Below are 13,680 nucleotides of genomic sequence, written 5' to 3' on the forward strand. Positions count from 1 at the left end.
TTCTAATGGTATTCATCTTTACGTGTGTATCCCGAGTGTAGAGCTAGCAGTCACTACTGGTCCCTGGACCCTGAGGGGGCCCCAAAGGCCCCTTAACCACATAAGATATACCACTACTCTAAATAAAATGAGGTAGACAGGGCCCCATTGCAGATTTTATTTTGGGGTCCCGGAGCTTTCGATGGGCTTATATATAATGCATATTTTTATATCTGTGTTTATTCTAGGTGTACATGTAAGGATGGCTTTGTCGGAAAGCTATGTGAAGTCAATGTCAATGAATGTGAATCCAACCCCTGCCTTAACCAGGCTAAATGTATAGATGGCATAAATTCTTTTACCTGCAAATGTGCACCAGGATTTTCAGGAAACAAGTGTGAAAAAGGTATTACCCAACAGCAAAATATATGGTATATCGACTTTCTGGTAGGACACAGAAATATTGGGGCTAAGCCTGGCTTTACACTTCAATTTTCTACAATTCAAATTTCTGACTCGCTGTTTCATCATAGGACTACATGATCCATAACATGAAGGAAGCCAGTTGCACCAAATAGACTCCATTCATGGAATTCATTGCGGTTCTGTCATGGTGTCTGTAATTTTACCATAGGAAAACAGCTACCTATTGTACTATTTTTTACTATATGATGGAACATGTTACAATGAATCTTAACAAAGAATCAAATGCAAATGTGAACTCAACCTTAATTAACGCAGAATTTATTTGATTTGTCGGTTTATTTATAATATTTTGGGGAGCCACTATTGTACTTGAATTTAAAGACGGGTGAGAATCATGCAACAGAAATGTCCTTAGGATCTTAGCGTATTAATAACTTACAGCATGCTCTCTGTGATAGCTGGGATGACACTTGCTCCCTAGCACCTTCATGATCTGGCTGGTCAGAATGTTATTGGTGATGTTATTGATGTATAATTTCTATTGTTACTTTGTGATTCACATTTTATATTGTCAGTTCATGTCAACTCTGATCTGTTAAAGGGGCTCTATCAGCAAAATTATGCTGTACGAGCCCCACATATGCGTGAATAGCCTTTAAAAATGCTATTTAGGCACCGCTAATGTTATTTTAAAAACACACACCCCTTTTAAAATAAAACCATAAAAACATATATGTAAATTATACTTATCGTGCACGCTGGGCGGTGATTCATGGTCCAATGTCATCTTCTGGCACGCCTTCTTCTTCTTCCTTCTTCTTTCAATGACGCCCTCCGGTCCTGGCTCTTCTTCTGGCGGGATTGGTTAAAGTCCGGTGCATGAGCAGTCCCTCACAGGCTACTGCGCACACTCCGGCGCCGTTTTTCTCAATGGCAGTACGCTTGCGTCCTTGAGGCAAGTGATTCTGCACACGCGTTGGATTTGAACCAATCCCAATGGAAGAAGAGGACGATTAAGCCGAGGAAGAGCCAGGACCGGAGGGCATCGCCGAAATAAGAAGAAGAAAGAAGAGGAAGGTGTGCCAGAAGATGACGTCAGATCGTGCATCAGCGCCCAGCGTGCACGATAAGTATAATTTACATATATGTCTTTATGGTTTTATTTTAAAACAGGGGGAGGTTTAAAATAAGATTACTGGTGCCTGAATAGCCTTTTAAAAGGCTAGTCACGCATATGTGGGGCTCATACAGCATAATTTTGCTGATAGAGCCCCTTTAAGTGCCGAAGAATATGTTGGTGCTATAAAAAACTATTATTATTATTATTATTATTATTATTATTATTATTTTATGTCTTGTTTGTTTTTGTTAATGTGTCCAAAAACGAACAGTGTATGGAGAATTCCTAAGTGACATGTGGGTGCAAATGTGCCTTAGGCTTGGGACCATGTGACATAAATGCCACGGTTTAGCCACAGCTATGGTAAAAATCACTCCGTTTTACAGCCCTTGCATTCTAGTGAATCCCAGCCACGCATTACGGAAAATCTGTGCAGCAACCGTTACGTTTCTGGAGATTGCAGCATGTCGATTATACCTACAGAAATGCTGGCAGTTTCCCTTTAGGTATAATTGAAGGAGACAGTGTGCAGAGGAAAACTCTGCAGACTCTCTGTGAAAAGCACTGTAGGAAAAAACTGTGATGTTTTTTCTTGCAGCTTTTTTTGCTGCGACTTTCTACGTTGGACCTTAGTCTTAGGGTGAGGCTCCATGTTATGGATGCACAGCATTTTTTTGTTGCAGATTTTACTGTGGTTTTTTTTGTTTTTTTTTCGTGAGCCAAAGCCTGGATTGAATTTAACAGAAGGGTTAAGTATCAGTCTGCCCGTTATATTTACCTTTCCTTTTCAAACCATTCTTTACTTTGGCTCAAAAAAAAACAAAAAACAGCAAAATCTACAAGAACAAAAAAAACAACAACATATTTTCCGTAAAGTGGCACCTTAGCCTAAAGTTGCAAATTTTGGCACAAAAACTGAAATACAACATCATTTGAAATTTTGATTGTGCATATTTTAGCAGAAATTGGCGTAAAATGCTTGATAAATTCCTCTCTGAGTTGTATGCAAACTACAATTTTTATATGTCCATCTGTAAAACATATCAGTAATAGTACAGCCACTTAGATAAGATCTCTGGTTCAATAATAATGTAAATCAAATAGATAGAAAAGACTACCATCAGAAAGACACAAGTGTTAAACAAAATCTGTATTATATATTCTCTTGAAGGAAATGCATTGCTTATGTCTAATTCCCTAGTATGTAGTTTCAAGGAAGTCACAAGTGCAGTACATCAAATCCTTTGCTATTTCCATCAGTAGGCGACATAAGACAATCTCCAGCTTTCACAGAGCATGCCGACATTCTGCTGCCATAAACAGTGATCTATAGTTTTCTGTACGGCACAAACCAGAGGGAATCGTTTCCTTTTCTCTTATGTAACTTGCTTGTAGCTTTGCTCCTTCTCTTGTCATACATGAGTCCAGGAAGGTGATATCTGTATTGATCTTTGGCAGTGTCTCCACACTAGAGAGCTATGCAAGTGCTTTTAGATGTGGCATGAAAGGAAAGAGGTAGTTCCTCAGGAGTCAATCTTTTGCCATCTAACTATTTGACATGTTATTCCATAAAACTCTCAGTAGGGCCAATACAATTCTTTTCTTAAGCTCCATTTTCCATAGTTTCCCCAGCTCTATAATCACATTTACAGAAAGTGATGGTGAGTCTTCTGTAATATGTTTGTCTGATAAATGGTGATAAGGTCAAAGCCGTGTTTATGACTAATTGACTAATAATCCCGGGTAACTGTCATTGTCCTAATTAATTAGGTTGCGTGCCAGGCGGTAAAGAAGTCACACCACTCTATACAGTATGTTGGTATTAGTTTCTCTCTCAGCTAAGGAATGTGTGCTGGCACACTTTTATTTAAGACAACCGGGGGTTAAATAGCAGCAGAGAAAGGAAGAGAGATAACAACAGCGGAAATTTTCATATTTATTCCTGATTGGTGTAGTACATTTCTAACAGAAAGAGAATGTTTAAGCAGTTCCATATATAGCGGGCTACTCCCGTTCCTGCGTGGTAACCCTGGGTAGATATCTTCTGGCAGCAAGCCAAGCATTTGTTTATCTTGCACAAAGAGAATTCCACTCTGAAGTGCAGGTGCCATTTTGTTCTATTTTCACTATATCGCAATTTAAAGCATAAGCAAATATATCTAGCATTCAGCTTTCAGGGATAACAATGTTTTTTTTATATATATATTACATGATTATTACCTTTACAATGGGACTGCAATTCTTGAGACCCCCCAATCCGATGAATGAAGGGATGCATGGAACTTCTGGCTCCCCACAGGGCAGCTAAGTAGCATTGACTTAAATTTACCTATGTTGTAGTTCCATGACCAGTAGGTTGAATGGAAGTGCCACAATATAGGGAGAAAATGTGCAGTGACCGCAGCATCAAAGTGGCCCAAAAGCCCTTCACTTTCAGGATCAGTAGGGTCCTCACTGTTGGGAGTCAGAGATGTACTGTGAGAATGACCTCACAGGGGCATAACTTGAGGGGGTGCAGAGGATACAGTTGCATAGGGGCCCAGGAGCCTTAGGGGGCCCATAAGCATTGCAGTTTCCATCTGGCCCATAATCCAAGGAGACCCACAGATTCCCCTAACCACACTAAGGTTGATTAAACTCCTTACCACTCATAACCATCACTATCAAGAATTCACTGTAGAGATGAGGTAGGGGGCCACGTACAAAAGATTGCTTCGGGGCCCATAAGACTTTAATTACGCCACTGCTTGCAGGTCTTTTCCTGATAATTTCTCGTATGTCCTCTTGTGTGTAATTGTATGATATTCATGACATTTTAATGGAAAAATGACAATGTTTGTGTTTGCTGCAGAACAGTCCTCGGGGTTTAACCTGGAGTTTGAGGTCTCTGCTATCTACAGCTATGTCATGCTTGATAATATTTTACCAACACTGAGTGCAGTCACCTGTGCTTTCTGGATGAAATCCTCAGATGTGACCAACTATGGGACACCAATATCTTATGCCATCGGTAATGGCATTGACAATGCATTCCTTCTCACCGACTATAATGGGTAACTAGAGCATCTTTAACTGTACCAAACACAAAAGTATATTCGCATGTTTATCTGTTCTATATGATATGTCACACAATGTTCTTTTTCTTACTTACAATATATAAATCACTATAATATAGCTATTTTCGCTTCTCAGCACTAGCCTGTAATAAATGCTTTGGTCACGGTTCCTCTCTAAATTTAGTTTGTGAAGCTGTCACTGAACTGTTTTGCAGAAAAAAGCATTTTTAGAGAATTGAATCGTTTTTGTTATTCTGGGAGCATTTCTTTCAGTTATTGCTTGTCTTTTTTACTTTATCTTTCGCTAACTATTCTTTTAACACGTTACAGTATTTTCCCTAAACTTAGTAAAGATATAATGCACAAAGTATTGATACATAGAGATGAGCGAACAGTGAAATGTTCGAAGTTCAAAGTTTGATTTGAGTAGCCGCTCAATACTCGACTGTTCGATCGAACATCGAATCCCATTATAGTCTATGGGGAAAAATACTCGTTTAGGGGGGAAACCACTATGTGACGCAGGAGGGTCACCAAGTCCACTATGACACCCCAGGAAATAATGCCAACACCCTGGAATGCAACTGAGACAGCAGGGGAAGCATGTCTGGGGGCATCTAACATGCACAAGTCACTGTATTACGTCGGGATCCCTGTCAGCTTGCGATATGCAGGAGCTGACTTTTTCCCATAGGAATGCATTGACCAACGTTGATTGGCCGAATGCCATACAGAGTACAGAATTCGGCCAATCAACGCTGGTTCTGCCGGAGGATCGTCTGTGAGGAGGCGGAGTCTAATATCAGGCCATAATGGAGACTGCTGTGGACAGATCTTAGACTCTGCCTCCTCCGGCAAAACCAGCGTTGATTGGCCGAATGCTGTACTCTGTATGGCATTCGGCCAATCAACGCTGGTCAATGCATTCCTATGCCGAGCTGTAGCAGTGCTGGCCGTGCGCTCAGCTCAGCTACACCAGAGCTGAGTGCACGGCCAGCACTGCTACACCGGAGATGTAAACCCTGCTGCACACTCAGCTCTGCTGCATCAGAGAAGCGCTGGCCCTGCTGCACACTCAGCTCTGCTGCATTACAGATACGCTGAACCCTGCTGCACACTCAGCTCTGCTGCATTAGAGATACGCTGAACCCTGCTGCACACTCAGCTCTGCTGTATCCGAGATGTAGCAGAGCTGAGTGTGCGCTGAACCCTGCTGCACACTCAGCTCTCCTGCATTAGAGATGCGCTGAACCCTGCTGCACACTCAGCTCTGCTGCATCCGAGATGTAGCAGAGCTGAGTGTGCGCTGAACCCTGCTGCACACTCAGCTCTCCTGCATTAGAGATGCGCTGAACCCTGCTGCACATTCAGCTCTGCTGCATCCGAGATGTAGCAGAGCTGAGTGTGCGCTGAACCCTGCTGCACACTCAGCTCTCCTGCATTAGAGATGCACTGAACCCTGCTGCACACTCAGCTCTGCTGCATCAGAGATGCGCTGAACCCTGCTGCACACTCAGCTCTATTTCATCTCCGGTGTAGCAGTGCTGAGTGCACGGCCAGCACTGCTACATCTCGGCATAGGAATGCATTGACCAGTGTTGATTGGCCGAATGACATACAGAGTACAGCATTCGGCCAATCAACGCTGGTTCTGCCGGAGGAGGCAGAGTCTAAGATTGCTCCACAGCAGTCTCCATTCTGGTCTGATCTTAGACTCTGCCTCCTCACAGATGAGCCTCCAGCAGAACCAGCATTATTTGGCCGAATGCTGTACTCTGTATGGCATTCAGCCAATCAACGCTGGTCAATGCATTCCTATGGGAAAAAGTCAGCTCCCGCATATCGCAAGCTGACAGGGATCCCAACGAGATAGAGCCCCAAAGAGCTGTTTGAGTAACTTTCCCACCTAAATAAAGGTAATCCCTAGATAACCCTGCCTGTACATCTATCCCTGTCTCACAGTCACATAGTTCACAGTCTCATATGAACCGGATATTAAATCCACTATTCGTATAAATTGGAGGTCACCTGAATTAGCCAGCCAATTACTTTTTCCGATTTTTTTTTATGCCTCCGTTGTCGTAGTTCCTGTCCCAACTCCCTGCGCAGTTATTAGTTCAAAAAAAGCGCCAGGAAAGGTGGGAGGGGAGTTGACTTTTTAGTGAGTTTGCCACCTGGTGTTCGAGTCGAATCGAACATCTCGAACAGCCTGATATCCGATCAAACATGTACTCGATTGAACGCTGTTCGCTCATCTCTATTGATAAACAAATTTAATATTGGTAAAGTACATATAGTGGTAATAAAATTAATTTTTCTAATATGGCCACATATAGAATGATAAAGGACAGTGATCCTAATAAAACTGTAGGATTAAAGGTTTCAACTTGATGGTCCTATTTATCTTTCCTACCTTATCAGCTATGTTACCATGTTAAGTCTATGATCATTATGGTCAGTATGCTTGGGTTCATAGGTTCCTTTACCCTGAACAGCTATGAGCTGAGTGTCCTTTTGTCATCCACTGAGCAGATATACAGATGTAGCAGAATTAACTCAAACTTTTGCAATTGGTTAAACTTCTGCAGCTTGATATCTTATCTCAGAAGACAACAAAAATAAACAAAAAGTCATAGAAACATGCTTTTCTAATTACCTTGGTGTACTTTTTCTTTCTACTTTAATAGAGTGCCTGATGTGCTTCACTATTCAATACAGTTGGCTTCAACAAAAATGAGTATGCCATATGGCACAGTTCTACATATGCTGTGTCAGCAGCCCCATGTAGCCCCATTATACAATAGGAAAGGGGTATTACCTAAACTACCTAAAACAATAAGTAGGAAACTGATAATCCACAATAGCTAACACTTTCCAGCCACAAGTATTTTCTAGTTTTTTATTTTTGACTTTTTCTCCTTGCCTTTCAAATGTCATAACTTTTTTTTAAAAAAATTCTGTTCACAGAGCCGCATGAGATCTTATTTTTTGTATTTTGGGAAGCTTAAAAAAAGACATTTGCGCTATTTTCTTCATTTTTGAAGGCATTCACTAGGCAGCAAAAATTACGTATAACTTATATTTTGTAGGCTGTTTCGATTATAGCGATACAAAATCCATACAGAATAACAAGACTTCAAAACTTTGAAAATAATTCTTTTTGGAGTCCCCATGTTCTGACACCCTTATGACACTTTTTATATTTCCTTATACAGAACTGAGTAAGGGTGCATTCACACTACTAATACGCTGCCTGATTCTGAACGTTAAAACACGTTCAGAATCAGCGCGTATACAGCAGTTCCCATTCATTTCAATGGGAGTCGGAATACGAGCGCTCCCCATTGAAATGAATGGGCTGCTTTTTTCACTACGAGCACTCCCATTGAAGTGAATGGTAAGTGCTCGCGTGTACAGCTGAGAATGAGCAGAGCTAGCCGTACACGTGAGCACTTCCCTTTCACTTCAATGGGAGCGCTCGTAGTGAAAAAAGCAGCCCTTTCATTTCAATGGGGAGCGCTCGTATGCCGGCTCCCATTGAAATGAATGGGAACTGCTTTATACGCGCTGATTCTAACCGTGTTTTAACGTTCAGAATCAGGCAGCGTATCAGTAGTGTGAATGCACCCTAAGGCATCTTTTTTTTCAGGGTTAAGAGTACTTAATATCATTTTGCAGAATGTCTGATGCCTTCATTACTTTTAATTCTAAGTTTTTTTGGGAGACAAAACTACAAAAAAAATATTTTTTTGCCATTTTGTTTTTTTCTCAGTATGGTGAACACAGAATGAGAAAAACAGATACATATTTTTATGTATTTGTATTTTGGGCATTTTCAGATGAAGGGATGCCCATTGTGTTTATCTTTGTGTTTGCTTGTCTATTTTTATTTGGGGTCTAAGTCAAAAGGGGAGGTTTTAACTATTTTTAAAAATATATTTTCAAAAACTTGGGGCAGCACGGTGGCTCAGTGGTTAGCACTGCAGCCTTGCACTGCTGGAGACCTGGATTAAAATCCCACCAGGAACAGCGTGTGCAAGGAGTTTGTACGTTCTCCCCGTGTTTGCGTGGATTTCCTCCCATTCTATAAAGACATACTGATAGGAAAAAAATGTACATTGTGATCCCTATAAGAGGCTCACAATCTAAATTTTATATATATATATATTTTCAAAAAAGTTTTTAAGAGCATTTTTCTGTAGACATATTTCACCCTCTCCAACCCATGGGGCTAGAACCTGCTTCAATAGATACAGTACTGTGACAGGCCAGGGAGCCTTCACAAAAACTCAAAGCAAGATCATAGGAGCTGTCCTCCAAAACAAAAGTAACAGGTTTTCGGGAGGATGGCATAAGAGGGGGAAAAAACTGAGGATTGATCGCCATAAAAAGGGGTTAATACCTGTGATCAGAGGCATTACCACTGGCACCTGCTCAAAAGAGAGGGGAACATATTTAACAATGACATCCAACATGCTATTACAGCTGATGTCACCAAGGAGTTAAAATACTATTTTGCTTGAAAGCAATGTGATCCAGTAAAACAACAAAACTATATCTACAAATACAGTTATTAAACTTATAACCTTTAAAAATTGCACAGCTATGAAGAAAAATAAGATAATACAAACGTGCAACACTTATTAGGGTGATAGATATTTTACAAGGTTAAAGTTCAATTTAAACCCTTACATGTTATTTCTTATGGACATTGTCAATGGTAGTTGATATGACCATAAGATGAAACAGTCAATAATATAGGGCCCCAAATATACACATACAGAAGCCCACTGCTCATTGTACTAGTATTCACACAGTAGATCAACTGACTGTCCTCTTGACAAGCAAAAGCTATACATACTCTATATTGCAGGTTACTGATGCTGTGCTCATCCCATAACCTTTCTTTGCTCTGTAGATGGGTGCTTTATATCAATGGAAAAGAGAGAATAACCGATTGCCCTTCTGTGAATGATGGTAAATGGCATCATATTGTCGTTTCTTGGACTAGTACTGATGGGTCTTGGAAAGTCTATATCGATGGAAAACTCTCAGATCATGGAAAAGGCTTGTCAGTAGGAGAACACATTCCGGGTAGGTTACAAACATGAATAAATAGTAAATCCAACATAATCAGACGGAAGAAACACAAAATAAACTAGTAAATACCAAACTGAACTCTGTTATGGCTTTTCTATAGATAATGTGTCATAGTACTCAAAGGTTTCGATGAGCAATTATAAGTTTTATTATAAATATTCTTCTCCTTTTATTAGTTATCCAATTATAAGAGCAAGTTCTCCCATTTAGTACAACAAAATCTACTCCGAAAATGGACAATAATAACGTTTTCTTAATTTAACCCATTAAAAAGATTGCACAATTTGACAAGTGCAATAAAATTTCTCAGATATCAGCTCTATGGAGAGCTCTAAAGACATGAATAAACCCAATGAGTATAGAGATAAATAAAAATAAAGTGTATTGTGGATTTATGAAGCAATTTGTGTTTTATAAAAGCTATAAAACTGATAATAATAATCCTATAGTAGTAACTAGAGATGAGCGAACAGTAAAATGTTCGAGGTTCGATATTCGTTTCGAGTAGCCCCTCAATATTCGACTACTCGATTCGAATATTGAACCCTATTATAGTCTATGGGGGGAAAATGCTCATTTCAGGGGTAGGCAATGTTCGATCAAATTATACTTACCAAGTCCACGAGTGAGGGTCGGCCTGGATCCTCCGAGAAGTCTTCTCCTTGCAGCGTCCCCCGGCACTTAATTCACTCTGCCAGGCATCGGGCCTGGGCAGAGCCGACTGAGCATGCCCACACTACAAGCAGACATGCGCAGTCGGCTCTGCCCAGGCCCGATGTCTGGCAGAGTGAATTCAGATCCGGAAGACGCCGCGGGGAAGCTGTATGGAGAAGACTTCTAAAGGTAGGAGAAGAACCAGCGTTGATTGGCTGACTGTATAGCATTCGGCCAATCAATGCTGGTTCTGCATCGAACTGTTACATTCGAACAGCGAGTGGTACTCGATCGAGTACGAGTATTTCGAATACCGTAGTATTTGATCGAATACCTACTCGATCGAATACTACTCGCTCATCGCTAGTAGTAACTGCAAATTTAGAACGCTAAAGTAAGTGGAAACTAAGCCTTATACCTTATATTAAGGGATAATTACACTTCTTAGGGAGTGTGCACCTTTGCAGGCGTATAGAGTCTTACAAAGACTTTTTCACTCCAATGGGGGATTATGGGAAAAATATGCAAATCTGTTTTTCAAGATGTTAATAGGAAAACAGTGCCTTGCTGCAGCATGCAGAGTCACTGTTTTCCCATTTACATCTTGGAAAACAGATTTGCATATTTTTACAATTATGCCTTATACTACAGGAATATATGTTACTGAGTTCACGTTGATCTATCTGGTGTTTTAGGAGGTGGCGCTTTAGTTCTTGCACAAGAACAAGACCAGAGAGGGGAAGGTTTTAATCCTGCCGAATCCTTTGTTGGATCTATAAGTCAGTTAAACATATGGGATTATCCATTGTCTGCAGAACAGGTATGTTTCTGATGGCCCATGCCTTGACTTTTCGCAGTACAGAACATGTAACTTCAAATGTATTTCTTTTATAGGTAAAGTTGTTGGCTAGTTCATGCCCATATCAGCTTCAAAAGGGAAATGTCTTAGCTTGGGCCGATTTCCTGCCAGGTGTGGTTGGAAAAGTTAAAGTCGACCACAAGAGCATATTCTGTTCAGGTAAGTGTTCATTTTACATACATATACATTATAAAATGTCATTATTGCTTATTTGACTAATTCATTACCAAATTAATTAAACTGAAACCCGAACGCCACAATATGAATTATGTTTAGACCAATATCCAGAAATAATTTACATGTTTACCTTTCCTGTAGATTGTCCGGTCTTAGAAGGATTGTCACCTCATTTACATGAATCTATCAGTGATCGAAAACCAGGTTCCAAGATCCGCTTGTACTGTGACCCTGGCTATCAAATCGTGGGTAGTCCTGAACAACAATGCCTTAACCTGGGAGAATGGGACCAGCCTCTGCCACACTGTGAAAGTTCGTATTGTCCTAGATATTCAATAATATCAATACCTGCTGCTGAAAAGTGGATGGAATTAACCAGTTTACCTTAGATAATGACCATAAAACTGTTAATGATATAGGAGGCTTGAAGCCATAGTACACGTTTTTAGAAAATAAACTCTATACGTTCAGCAGTATGCGATCATTTAGAACTCACTCTAAATATTGCCTTCAACTTTAAGATCTGTTTAAGTGCTTTTAGCGCAAATCTAATGTGGTTCCAGAATTTTCAATTTATGTCTGATAATGCATTATAAATAGAATTTGCTTTTAAGGCAATAACCACTTTGAATCAAATTGGTACCCAGTGCCTTGGAATGTGCAACTTTCTGCTGCTTAAATAGTTATAATGTGCTTGAATTTAGAGACGTCTTACTGTAAAAATGTATTTGGTTAACTTGAATGTCTATTCTCCTTTATAGGGAAATATATATATATATATATATATATATATATATACAGTCCTATGAAAAAGTTTGGGCACCCCTATTAATCTTAATCATTTTTTGTTCTAAATATTTTGGTGTTTGCAACAGCCATTTCAGTTTGATATATCTAATAACTGATGGACACAGTAATATTTCAGGGTTGAAATGAGGTTTATTGTACTAACAGAAAATGTGCAATATGCATTAAACCAAAATTTGACTGGTGCAAAAGTATGGGCACCCTTATCATTTTATTGATTTGAATACTCCTAACTACTTTTTACTGACTTACTGAAGCACAAAATTGGTTTTATAACCTCACTGAGCTTTGAATTTCATAGCCAGGTGTATCCAATCATGAGAAAAGGTATTTAAGGTGGCCAATTGCAAGTTGTTCTCCTATTTGAATCTCCTCTGAAGAGTGGCATCATGGGCTACTCAAAACAACTCTCAAATGATCTGAAAACAAAGATTGTCCAACATAGTTGTTCAGGGGAAGGATACAAAAAGTTGTCTCAGAGATTTAACCTGTCAGTTTCCACTGTGAGGAACATAGTAAGGAAATGGAAGACCACAGGGATAGTTCTTGTTAAGCCCAGAAGTGGCAGGCCAAGAAAAATATCAGAAAGGCAGAGAAGAAGAATGGTGAGAACAGTCAAGGACAATCCACAGACCACCTCCAAAGAGCTGCAGCATCATCTTGCTGCAGATGGTGTCACTGTGCATCGGTCAACAATACAGCGTACTTTGCACAAGGAGAAGCTGTATGGGAGAGTGATGAGAAAGAAGCCGTTTCTGCAAGCACACCACAAACAGAGTCTCCTGAGGTATGCAGAAGCACATTTGGACAAGCCAGCTTCATTTTGGAAGAAGTTCCTGTGGACTGATGAAACAAAGATTGAGTTGTTTGGTCATACAAAAAGGCATTATGCGTGGCGTCCAAAAAAAACAGCATTACAAGAAAAACACATGCTACCCACTGTAAAATTTGGTGGAGGTTCCATCATGCTTTGGGGCTGTGTGGCCAATGCCGGCACCGGGAATCTTGTTAAAGTTGAGGGTCGCATGGATTCCACTCAGTATCAGCAGATTCTTCAGAATAATGTTCAAGAATCAGTGACGAAGTTGAAGTTACCCCGGGGATGGATATTTCAGCAAGACAATGATCCAAAACACCGCTCCAAATCGACTCAGGAATTCATGCAGAGGAACAATTACAATGTTCTGGAATGGCCATCCCAGTCCCCAGACCTGAATATCATTGAACATCTGTGGGATGATCTGAAGCGGGCTGTCCATGGTCGGCCACCATCAAACTTAACTGAACTTGAATTGTTTTGTAAAGAGGAATGGTCCAAAATACCTTCATCCAGGATCCAGGAACTGATTAAAAGCTACAGGAGGCGACTAGAGGCAAAAGGAGGATCTACTAAATATTAATGTCACTTTTCTGTTGAGGTGCCTATACTTTTGCACCAGTCAAATTTTGGTTTAATGCATATTGCACATTTTCTGTTAGTACAATAAACCTCATTTCAATCC

The 13,680-nt window shown here is 40.2% G+C and overlaps 1 protein-coding gene across 3 annotated transcripts in view; it reads left to right on the forward strand.

The window, feature by feature from the left end:
* The window catches only part of SVEP1 (sushi, von Willebrand factor type A, EGF and pentraxin domain containing 1), a 260,025-nt gene that overhangs the window by 162,677 nt on the left and 83,668 nt on the right, over positions 1 to 13,680 (forward strand). For all 3 annotated transcript variants that reach the window (XM_075280353.1, XM_075280354.1, XM_075280352.1), the window contains exons 25-30: positions 228 to 385; positions 4,377 to 4,578; positions 9,500 to 9,675; positions 11,031 to 11,155; positions 11,230 to 11,353; positions 11,513 to 11,683. In XM_075280353.1, the coding sequence (XP_075136454.1) occupies positions 228 to 385; positions 4,377 to 4,578; positions 9,500 to 9,675; positions 11,031 to 11,155; positions 11,230 to 11,353; positions 11,513 to 11,683 (956 nt within the window). The remainder of the gene's footprint in view (positions 1 to 227; positions 386 to 4,376; positions 4,579 to 9,499; positions 9,676 to 11,030; positions 11,156 to 11,229; positions 11,354 to 11,512; positions 11,684 to 13,680) is intronic.

This window comes from Leptodactylus fuscus, chromosome 1 (assembly GCF_031893055.1).
Source record: "Leptodactylus fuscus isolate aLepFus1 chromosome 1, aLepFus1.hap2, whole genome shotgun sequence".
Lineage (NCBI taxonomy): Eukaryota > Metazoa > Chordata > Amphibia > Anura > Leptodactylidae > Leptodactylus > Leptodactylus fuscus.